The sequence below is a fragment of the Lycium barbarum genome, chromosome 8 (assembly GCF_019175385.1).
Source record: "Lycium barbarum isolate Lr01 chromosome 8, ASM1917538v2, whole genome shotgun sequence".
Lineage (NCBI taxonomy): Eukaryota > Viridiplantae > Streptophyta > Magnoliopsida > Solanales > Solanaceae > Lycium > Lycium barbarum.
The window spans coordinates 130,454,191-130,466,752 of NC_083344.1; the positions used below are offsets into that span (position 1 = coordinate 130,454,191).

Genomic DNA, 12,562 nt, shown 5'->3' on the forward strand with positions numbered 1-12,562 from the left:
TACCGGTAAGTACCTTACAGTGACATGAATGTGTAATTACTTAATATATAGTCGGTGTATATAACTAAAGAAAATTAAAATTTTACTTCAATAAAAAGTTTTAAAAATTGCACTTTTGTACCACCTTGCACCTGCTCAAGATACGGCGATCACACACAAGATTTCACTCTAGGAAAAAAGGTATCACTGCTGACATCACCTGTATCTTTTGGGTGGATTTTGTGGGTCCCACTACCCACCCACCCACCCTGCCTCCTCCACCTTCCAAAAATAACGACCCACTTTCCCTTTTTCCTCAAAACTTTTTTTTCCCTTCAATATTTATAGTGTATGTGTATTTTTATTTTCATATAGTACATATTACTACTACAAAAAGAACTCTAGCTTCCAAGAATCATATACCCCATGTTCTAGATTTGTAAAAAGATTATAAATTCCATTTCTTTTTTAATTGCTTGCCTTGTAATTCAAAAGAAAAATCAGCTCAGAAATTTGGAGAGATTTGGTCAGATCTTGCTTTGTGAGTTGTGGAGATTTTGTTGGGTTTGTTACTTCTATACAAAGGCATCTTCTTTTTTAAGAAAGAAAAAAAAGCAAGAACCTCATCAAAAAAAGAAACCAATTTTTTTTTTCTTTCTTCTTTTAAAGATCTGTTTTTTTTGTGAAAAATTTGGAGCAATGGGAATGGCAGCTACAGAATCTAAGTTTCATGTTTTAGCTGTTGATGACAGTGTAATTGATAGGAAGCTTATTGAAAGGCTATTGAAAACTTCTGCTTGTCAAGGTACTTTCTTGATTAAGTTATAACTAAGATTTTAAGTTTATGAGTTCGGACTTCTAAAAAAAAAAGGTGTAGTAGCTTATTAGGTTCTTGATAATTTATTCATACTTATTAAGTGACTTTTTAAATACAATTTAAGATTTGAGCTAAAGTTATTGAGTTCGGCCAAATTGTAGGCCAAGCTCTAGCTAGGCCCTTAAGAGCATTTAATTTATGGTTGTTTTGTTTTGGTATTGATTTTTTTTTTTTTTTTTTTTTGTGTGTGTGTGTGAGTATTTTGTGTTTTTGTTCTTGCAGTTACAATTTATTTATACATATTTTGTGTTTTGTTTATGCAGTTACAACAGTAGATTCTGGAAGTAAAGCTTTAGAATTTCTTGGTTTACAAGAACATGACAAGAATCACACAAATCAACCTTGTGTTTCTCTTGATAACCATCAGGTAATTAATTTCCTTTGGTGGAACTGTCCATTTTTGTTACGAATTTCCATAAATGTTTAGCAGAAAAAGTTAAAACTATTTTCTGTTTCTGGGATTTTCAGGAAGCACAAATCAATCTTATTATCACAGATTACTGTATGCCTGGGATGACTGGCTATGATTTGCTTAAGAAAATCAAGGTATTTATCCTTTCAGATTAGTTTAGAAGAAAATTCTCCCAATTATGTTGTTTGTAGCATTGTGAAAAATTTATCTTTTGTGTCTCCAAGGGGCTCTCTCCCACATGGGGGTTCTTTATCTGAACAAAATTTTACCCATCAAGTTGTTTGAAGCATTGTAAAAATTCAATCTTTTTGTGCTCCCAAAAAAATATTGATCTTTTTTTCTCTCTTATTTTACCTTACAAAATTTAGATCTTGAATCTGATTGGGAAGTTTTTGACCGACTATAGACTTGATAACTAGTTACCCTTTTTGGGACCCTATTTTTAGCTTTGTATTTAGATCTTGTACTGAATGTTGGACCAATTTTGGTAATTAACAGTTTGGTTTGTTCTCTGAACAGGAATCTTCATCTCTGAGAAACATACCTGTGGTGATTATGTCATCTGAAAATGTTCCTTCAAGAATCAATAGGTAAGAACAGAACAGTTAAATCTTTTTTTGTAGTATACAAATGAAACAATTTTATCTTCTTCCTGTATTGGATGTGTGCTAATTCAATTGTGTATTAATTTTACAGATGTTTAGAAGAAGGGGCAGAAGAATTTTTCTTGAAGCCAGTGAGATTATCAGATGTCAATAAACTTAGACCACATATGATGAAAACAAAATGTAAAAGCCAGCTACAAGAAGAACCTGAGATAATTGTCACAGAAGAAAATCAAGGATCAATAGAAATTGCATATGTTGTTCCATCAGAAGTACCACTAACAGGACCAGATACAGTACAACAAGAACAGCAGCAAAAATCACAAGGCAATAGTAATATTAACAAGAGAAAGGCCATGGAAGAAAATTTATCACAAGACAGAACAAGACCAAGATACAGTAGCCTTACTACTGCTGTCTGATCTAATGATGCATATAGTATAATTTTTACTTTTCGTTCACAAATTTGTAACTTTGATATCATTTTTTAGGTTAATTCTTTTTTGGTTTTGTTATAATGTTTTCTACTTACTTACACAGCTTGGGTAATACAATATTAAGTGACATGTAGAAGGTCTATACGCATTTCACAGCCAATTTTATTTTAGCTAATCTAAGGAGGGACTAGATCATGTATTTGCTTCTTGTAAATTGACAAATATATAACATAGAAGTGTTTCTTTTTTCTTTCCCCACTTTCCTCAAGTATTACTCTTAACTTGTTGCTAATTGCTTGGACTCTCGGAAGATGTTCCGTATTCGTGTTTGAATTTTTTAAAAATGCAGTACTCTCTCCGTCCCAATGTGTGACACTATTTTCTTTCTATTCCATTCCAAAAAGAATGTCAATTTTCTATAATTAGAAACAATTTAGCTTTAAGATTTCTCTTTTACCCTTAATAAAATGATTTATAGTTACATAAATGTCTAACGTCTGTTTTAGATCACAATTTTTTAAAATCTTCTCGTCTTTTTTAAACTTTGTGCTAAATCACACAGTGCTATATAAATTGCGATGGAGGGAGTACTATTTTTGAAGAATACGACACACACTTGCCAACATAGTTTTTCAGATGGTGGATTATATATTTATAAGGCGCTTTTTTTTTTTGAGCGGGGGGTGGGGTGGAGTGGGGCGTGCGGGGGGGTGGCAGCGGTGATCTTTTCCCAACCATTTGTAAGAGGAATATCAACAAGAACTTTAAGATATGGAACATTGACTATTAGAGTTTCACGCCTATCCTTGTTTACTTTGTATAAAGTATTTAGCTTCCTCAAAATCTTCTTCTTTACATGAAAGATTTGGCTAACTTTTCAAGATAGCAATTGATAGGTTGCATAAGTTTTACTTTATATGGTTGAAAATATTGGCCTTTTTTGGCCTTTTCTTCTTCTGATCGATAATCTGAATCAAATGAAATGTAAAAAAGTGACATCTTTAAAGAAGATTCCACTTATCTAAATTAAAAGACACTTGTCATAGAAAGACGATGGCTCCTATTACTAGTCAGTGATCTTCCCTCCTACACGTTCTTGTTTAGCGTTTCACTCTCATTTTGACCGTTTGTAGCATTAGAGCTTTCTGATATACATGCTTTGTTAAAATTCTATCTCTTGGGTTGCACAAGACAAACTCAGCTCTACATTATTGGTTTGTTATGCATTGTTTGCTTGTACATTTGGTTATACTAGATGGCCTATGTACTTTGGATTATAGTGTATCTATGTATATAATTGTGTTTAGATAGTGATAATATATATATATATATACACACACTGCGTTCAAAATACGATTAATATAACATTGTAGTTTGTGCTCCGTATCTAAAACTTTATTATATTCATGTTTGTTACGAAAATTTATTAATACTTTTTAAAAGAGAAGAATCGTTTAAAAGAAAACTATTTTCCTCTCTTTGAGATAAAATAATAGCAATATTTAAGCATCAGTTGATACTTTCAATTTTAATTCGATTAATTTAAAGGTGTAAAATACTTATTATTTTTTATCAAATTTTGATTTGGATAATTCTAATTCAAATTATTAAATTAATTTTACATGTTTAAAACGAAACAAAGTAGAAATTGATTTTCTATTTAAACGAAGAAATGCTATTTTTTAATTTTTGGTTAATATTCTCGGTTTAGCTCATTTTACTTGTTATGTTGTCTTTTGCATGGTTTTTTAAGGAAACGTGAATTAGAATTATAATTTGACTAATTTACCTTATTCATTATTTGATCTTCATTTGATATTAATCTCTTTTCACATTTATTAGAGTAAGAATAAAAATAGAAAAGGAATTAAATTGTATCTTATTTTTTAAATATATAAATTTTAAGTATATTTATTTTAGTAAACATAACAAATAAATGACATGGCGGAATAGCAAATACAACAATTAAATATTTTGAAGAAAAGTAATAATATGGGGTCCATATTTTTTACTTGCAATAATTTCATTTGCTCTCACTAATGGGTTAATATGCATGTGGCAATGAATCCACTATTATTGACTTGATGGGGATACTTTGGGAATTACATGAATATTGTTTGATTTTTTAATATATGGGGTGCACATTTTTTTTTTTTTTTTTGAGGTTGTCTTTTTGTTTTTAATATTGGATCCACTTTTTTTTTCATGAGTTTGGAGAGGGTGGGGTCCACCTTTTTTTTCATGAGTTTGGAGAGGGTGGGATCCACCTTTTTTTTTTTAAGAGTGACTGACGACGAAGCATGGGTAAACCGATACTTCTATATAGCAGAAAAATAGAAATATAATAAAGTATTTCTATCTACCTTTTAGAAGAGTTAGTAATATAAAATATAAAACGTCATTTTTTTTACCCTTAAATAAAAAAGTGGGTGGGACCACAAAGAATTTTTTTGCCCTTAAATAAAAATGTAGGACCGAACACGGACGACTATCTTGCCTCTATAAACCAGATCTTCTATATAGTAGTAATAGTAAAGTAATACATATAAATTTTTTTATCAAATTTTGATTTGGATAATTCTAATTCTAATTATTATATTAATTTTACATGTTTAAAATGAAACAAAGTAGAAATTTGATTTTCTATTTAAATGAAGAACTTCTATTTTTTAATTTTTAGTAAATATTTTTTGTTTAACTCATTTTACTTGTGATGTTATTTTTTACACGGTTTTTAAGGAAACGTTAATTAGAATTATAATTTCATTAATTTACGTTATTAATTATTTGATCTCCATTTAATATTATTTTTTATTTTATGACATTAATCTCTTTTCACATTTATTAGAGTAAGGGAAAAATGAAAAAGTAACTAAATTCTATGTTATTTTAATATATAAGTATTTTAAGTATGTTGCTGTACAATAATTTCATTTGCTTCCACTAATAGGTTGATACGCATGTGGCAATGAATCCATCATTATTGATTTAATTGTTTGATTTTTTAAGCACTTTTTTTTTAACAGTTTTTTTTTAATATGGGATTCACTTTTTTTTTTAATGTTGCCTGATTTTGTTAATATGGGGTCCACTTTTTTTTCCCCGTGAGTTTGGATGTGGTGGGTTCTATTTTTTTTTCTTCTCTCTCTCTCTTTTTTTTTTTAATACTGGTTGGTGTTTAATATGGGTCCATGAAGAACTTCTATTTTTTAATTTTTAATAAATATTTTTTGTTTAGCTCATTTTACTTGTCATGTTGTTTTTTACACGATTTTTTAAGGAAACGTCAATTAGAATTAGAATTTCACTAATTTACCTTATTAATTATTTGATCTCCATTTAATAGTATTTTTTCTTTTATGACATTAATCTCTTTTCCCATTTATTAGAGTAAGGAAAAAATGAAAAAATAATTAAATTCTATCTTATTTTAATATATAAGTATTTTAAGTATGTTGCTGTACAATAATTTCATTTGCTCCCACTAATGGGTTGATACGCATGTGGCAATGAATCCATCATTATTGATTTAATTGTTTGATTTTCTTTGCTTGATTTTGTTAATATGGGGTCCACTTTTTTTCCCGTGAGTTTGGATGTGATGGGTTCCACTTTTTTTTTTTTTTTTTTTTTTTTAATACTGGTTGGTGTTTAATATGGAGCCCATTTTTTTTTAATATTAGTTGTTGTTTTTTAATATATATGGGGCCCATAATATTTTTTTTTAACTTGGAACAGACGACGAAAAAGGAGCCGGTTGGACGACGAAAAAGGAGCCCAACCGGCTCTTCTAACTATAAAATACTGGTTGGTGTTTATTATGAAGCTCAGATTTTTTTTTTTAATATTAGTTATTTTTTTTAATATATATGGGGCCCATATTTTTTTTTTTAAACTTGGAACGGACGACCAAAAAGGAGCCGGTTGGACGACGAAAAAGGAGCCCAACCGGCTCTTCTAAATAGTTAGAATTTCAAGTACATACGTGATCGAGGAATATCAAAAACTCTCAAATATTAATTGCTTGCAAGAATTAGTAGTAAGTACTAACTTTAATGAATGCAATATTGACTATTAAAGTTTCATGCCCATCTTTGTTTAAAAAGTGCTTAGCTTCCTCAAAATCTTTCTTCTTTAGCTTCCTCAAAATCTTCTTCTTCAAAGAAGAAAGATTTGGATAACTTTACAAGATAGCAATTGATGGGTTGCATTTTTTGCTTTAGATGTTTGAAAATGGTGGCTTTCTTGTACCTTTTCTTCTAAAAGATGATTTGATGCTGGAGTCAAATGAAACTATTTCTTTAATTTTTTTTTTTATAAATGAGGTGGCATTGTGAAAGCATGATTTAATCATAAAACTTGCTGCTATTTGAGTGAAAAGATAATTGACTCTATTATTGGCGAGCAATTTCGCTAACGTTATTTTTAGGCGGTTTGCATGTTTTTTAAAAGAGTGACTATTCAAATTTCAGACATTGAAACATGATATAATTATTCTGCACATTACTACTATTTAGAAGAGTGAGTTGTTACTCGCTCTTCGTCGTCCGTCGTTGTCCCATATTAAAAAAAGAGTGAGTTGTTACTCACTCTTTGTCGTCCGTCGTTGTCCCATATTAAATATATAAATATATATATATATATATATATATATATATTGGGCCTCATATTAAACAGGCCCATAACAAAAACAAAAAAAATTGTAAAAAAATAATTGTGAGCCCCATATATATTAAACAACAACTAATATTTTAAAAAAAAGTGAACCCCATATTAACAAAATCAAGCAATATTAAAAAAAAAAAAAGTGAATCACATATTAAAAAAAAAACAATGTTAAAAAAAATTGAACCAGTATTTAAAAAAAAAAAAAAGTGGAAATCACCACATCCAAACTCACGGGAAAAACAAAACTGAACCCCATATTAACAGAATCAAGCAAAACAATTGTGGGCCCCATATATATTTTAAACATGCCCATAACAAAAAAAATATTGTGGGCCCCATATATATTAAACAACACCTAATATTAAAAAAAAGTGGACCCCATATTAACAAAATCAAGCAATATTAAAAAAAAAGTGAATCACATATTAAAAAAAAATGTTAAAAAAAATTGAACCAGTATTAAAAAAAAACAAGGAGAAGAAAAAAAAGTGGAACCCACCACATCCAAACTCACGGGAAAAAAATATTGAACCCCATATTAACAGAATCAAGCAAAAAAAATTCTGGGCCCCATATATATTAAACAACAATTAGTATTTAAAAGAAATTATGGGCCCCATATTAAACACCAACCAGTATTAAAAAAAAAGGAAGAAAAAAAGTGGAACTCACTACATCCAAACTCACGGGAAAAAAAAAGTGGATCCCATATTAACAAAATCAAGCAATATTAAAAAAAAAAAAAGTGAATCCCATATTAAAAAAAAACACCACATCCAAACTCACGGGAAAAAAAAAAGTGGACCCCATATGAACAGAAGCAAGCAATATTAAAAAAAAAAAGTGAATCTCATATTAATAAAACAAACAATGTTAAAAAACAAATGCTTAGAAAATCAAACAATTAAATCAATAATGATAGACTCATTGTCACATGTGTATCAACCCATTAGTGCAAGCAAATGAAATTATTGTACAGCAACATACTTAAAATACTTATATATTAAAATAAGATAGAATTTAATTATTTTTTCATTTTTTCCTTACTCAAATAAACGTGAAAAGAGATTAATGTCATAAAAGAAAAAATAATATTAAATGGAGATCAAATAATTAATAAGCTAAATTAGTGAAATTATAATTCTAATTAACGTTTTCTTAAAAAACTGTGTAAAAAACAACATGACAAGTAAAATGAGTTAAACAAAAAATATTTACTAAAAATTAAAAAAATAGAAGTTCTTCGTGGCCTCATATTAAACACCAACCAGTATTTAAAAAAACAAAAACACATCCAAACTCACGGAAAAAAAAAGTGGACCCCATATTAACAAAAGCAAGCAATATTAAAAAAAAAAAAAAAGGAATCCCATATTAAAAAAACAAACAATGTTAAAAAAATGCTTAAAATATCAAACAATTAAATCAATAATGATGGATTCATTGCCACATGCGTATCAATCCATTAGTGGGAGCAAATGAAATTATTGTACAGCAACATACTTAAAATACTTATATATTAAAATAAGATAGAATTTAATTACTTTTTCATTTTTCCTTACTCTAATAAATGTGAATAGAGATTAATGTCATAAAAGAAAAAATAATATTAAATGTAGATCAAATAATTAAAAAGGTAAATTAGTGAAATTATAATTCTAATTGACGTTTCCTTAAAAAACCGTGTAAAAAACAACATGACAAGTAAAATGAGTTAAACAAAAAATATTTACTAAAAATTAAAAAATAGAAGTTCTTCATTTAGATAAAAAATCAAATTTCTACTTTGTTTCATCTTAAACATGTAAAATTAATATAATAATTTGAATTAGAATTATTCAAATCAAAATTTGATAAAAAATTATATGTATTACTTCACTATTACTACTATACTATATAGAAGAGCCGGTTTATAGAGGCAAGATGGTCGTCCGTGTTCAGTCCTACTTTTTTATTTAAGAGTAAAAACATCCTTTGTGGTCCCACCCACTTTTTAATTTAAGGGCAAAAAAATATCGTTTTATACTTTATATTACTAGCTCTTTTAAAAAGTAAATAGAAATACTTTATTATATTTCTATTTTTCTACTATATAGAAGCATCGGTTTACCCATGCTTTGTCGACAGTCACTCTTAAAAAAAAAAAAAAACTGGACCCCACCCTCCCCAAACTCATGAAAAAAAAAAGATGGACCCAATATTAAAAAAAAAAAAAAAAAAACGTGCACCCCATATACTAAAAAAGCAAACAATATTCATGTAATTCTCAAAGTATCCCCATCAAGTCAATAATAGTGGATTCATTGCCACATGCATATTAACCTATTAGTGAGAGTAAATGAAATTATTACACAGCAAAAAACATGGACCTCATATTATTACTTTTCTTCAAAATATTTAATTGCTGTATTTGCTATTCCGCCATATCATTTATTTGTTATGTTTACTAAAATAAATATACTTAAAATATATATATTTAAAAAATAAGATACAATTTAATTACTTTTTTATTTTTATTCTTATTCTAATAAATGTGAAAAGAGATTAATATCAAATGAAGATCAAATAATGAATAAGGTAACTTTGTCAAATTCTAATTCTAATTCACGTTTCCTTAAAAAACCATGCAAAAGACAACATGACAAGTAAAATGAGTTAAACCGAGAATATTTACCAAAAATTAAAAAATAGCATTTCTTCGTTTAAATAGAAAATTAATTTCTACTTTGTTTCGTTTCAAACATGTAAAATTAATTTAATAATTTGAATTACAATTATCCAAATCAAAATTTGATAAAAAATAATAAGTATTTTACACTTTTAAATTAATCGAATTAAAATTGAAAGTATCAACTGATGCTTAAATATTGCTATTATTTTATCTCAAAGAGAGGAAAATAGTTTTCTTTTAAACAAGTCTTCTCTTTTAACACGAATAAAATAAAGTTTTAGATACGGAGCACAAACTACAATGTTATATTAATTGTATTTTGAACATAGTACATATATATATATATATATTATCACTATCTAAACACAACTACATATACATAGATACACTATAATCCAAATTGTTGGGCCCGTGCGCAACACGGGCATAAACCATCTAGTGATATAACTATTGCAGAATTAGTCACATATTCCATCAATCTTTTATGGGTCTTTGACATATATATTGTCTTAAGGATAAATATTTATGAAACGTGACGATAGTTTTATATTTACAAAACATAACATTAAAAATCCTATACAAAACATGCTTTATATTTTTAATTTTTTAAAAACATATTTTTTAAAAAATTATTTTTTTAATTATTTTTTTTATTTTTTTTAAAAAATCATTTTTTATTTTAAAAATTTTTTTTTTTTTTTTTTTTAATTAATATATTTTTTTCGCTCAAAAACTTATGTATGAAAGTCGTATGAAATGTGTATATCTCGTTCAAGACTTAAAAAGTTTGCTCAAAATTTAGTGTATGAAAACGGTATGAAAAATGTATGAAATGTGTATATCTCGTTCAAGGCTTAAAAAATTCACTGAAAATTGTGTGTATGAAAACAATACGAAATTTGTATCTTGCTTATGTCTTAAAATTTTGCTCACATTTCCGTGTATAAAGTTCATGTTAGATTTCTGTGAAATTAATACAACTACAATAACATTGTACACAATTTTGATACAATATTCAAGACTTAAAATAATCGCTCAAATTTTTGTGTATGAAATGTGTATATCTTGCTCTAGGCTTAAAAAGTTCGCTCAAATTTTATGTATGAAGAACGTTGATGAGTCGTGAAATTACGCGATATTCGATGCTAATTCCTTAAATTTTTGCGACTCTTTAAGCACTTTTGTTGTTACTTTTTGTGTTTTTATGTTATTTTGTAGGAAAAGATGCCCGGAAAGCATAACAGATCAAAATGGACCAAAATGGAACAAAATAGAGCAAAACAAGCCAAGTAGCTGAAATGAGTGATCGGAAGAAACCAAGTGAAAAGAAAGTCAAAAAGAGGCCAAACTGGACCATTTTGCAAAACTGTCAAAACTGGACAGTTTTGCAAAAACGGGACAGATTTGCAAAACTGTCAAAAGTGGACAGTTTTGCAAAAACGGGCAGAATTGCAAAAACAGAAATATGGGGGCAGATTTTGACATTTTTTTTACTTGGAAAAATTGGGGGGAGCTACAAAAGAGAGGTTAGGGCAAAACATTATCATCTTTTGCCATTTTGCAAGTTTTGGAGGCTAGGGTTTTTCTACACCATTGGAGGAGAAGATTGGAAGCACTTCAATGAGATATTTCTTAATCCTTTCTTCAATTCCTTGTTTTGTATTGTATATCTAAGTGTGTAGTATTTATTTTATTCACTTGAATCTTGTTTATGGAAATATTCTATGATTAAAGTGTTGAATGAAACTCTTGTTTTGCTTATGTATTGAATGATTTTTATTCCTAATGAAGTGAGTTATTGTTGATTTAATTAATCTCGTTTTTGAATGTTTCCAAAGGGATTAGCTAACCCTAGGGCTCACCCATTTACTTAGATTGAGCTCGGAAGAGGAAATCTAGGTTGAGAAAGATTAATTAACAAGAATTTGGGTCATTAAACTCATCTAATAACTTGAGCTCGGAAGAGGATAGTTACTTGAGGTTAAATTGATTGTACCTAACATCACACTCTAAGGCTTGGAAAAGCTTAGAGTGAAATTCATTGATTTGGTTGGAAGACTTTCAATGAGATTTTAGATATCATTATCTATCAACACAAACCCGCTCTTAGTTGTAAAATCGTAAAATACGTTGGATCGTTACTTGAGTGTAATCTCCCATTATCCATGCTTGTGGCCATTGATCATTTTACTTGCTTTCTAGGTTAGTTTACATTTCCGCATTAGTTATAATTCTCTCAAAAACCCAAAATATTATCCATCGTTTGGCTTTAGCGTAGTTGGTGAAAGTTCCTTACTTTCTTAATCGCCTAACATATTGTTCCTTGTGGGATCGACCCCGACTCATAGTTGGGTAAATATATTGCATACGACCGTGTACACTTTCTCTTTGAGGAGTGTATTTGGACGTTATCAAACGTATGAAATGCGTATATCTTGATCAAGGCTTAAACATTACGCTCAAAATTTAATGCATGAGAATAGTATGAAATGTGTATATCTCCCCTCAAGACTTAGAATTTCATTCACATTTTTTGTACATAAAGTTCATATTAGGTTTCTGAAAAATTAATACAACTACAATAACATTGTAATAATTTTCATACAATATTCAAGGCTAAAAGTTTTCGCTCAAAATTTTGTATATGAAAATTATATTAAAAATTTCGTTCACACATACATATTTCATACAACTTTCATACACAGAAATTTGAGGTAATTTTTTTAAGATTTTGAGCCAAAAAAAAAAATTAAAAAATATATATATAAAAATATTTTTTTTTAAAATAAAAATATTTTTTAAAAAAAATATTTTTTTTATAAAAAATATATTTATTTTCTGGAAAAAAAATAAAAAACGAAAAAATATGGAAATCCGTCATGTTTCGTAATATATCGTTATGTTTTGTAAATA

The 12,562-nt window shown here is 28.2% G+C and overlaps 1 protein-coding gene across 1 annotated transcript; it reads left to right on the plus strand.

The window, feature by feature from the left end:
* The first annotated feature begins 337 nt into the window (after positions 1-337).
* LOC132607450 (two-component response regulator ORR9-like) lies at positions 338-2,568 on the plus strand. Its single transcript, XM_060321420.1, has 5 exons — positions 338-784; positions 1,120-1,223; positions 1,325-1,402; positions 1,788-1,858; positions 1,965-2,568. The coding sequence occupies exons 1-5, from the start codon at positions 679-681 to the stop codon at positions 2,293-2,295; spliced, it is 690 nt and encodes a 229-aa protein (XP_060177403.1). The 5' UTR covers positions 338-678; the 3' UTR covers positions 2,296-2,568.
* Positions 2,569-12,562: the final 9,994 nt, after the last annotated feature.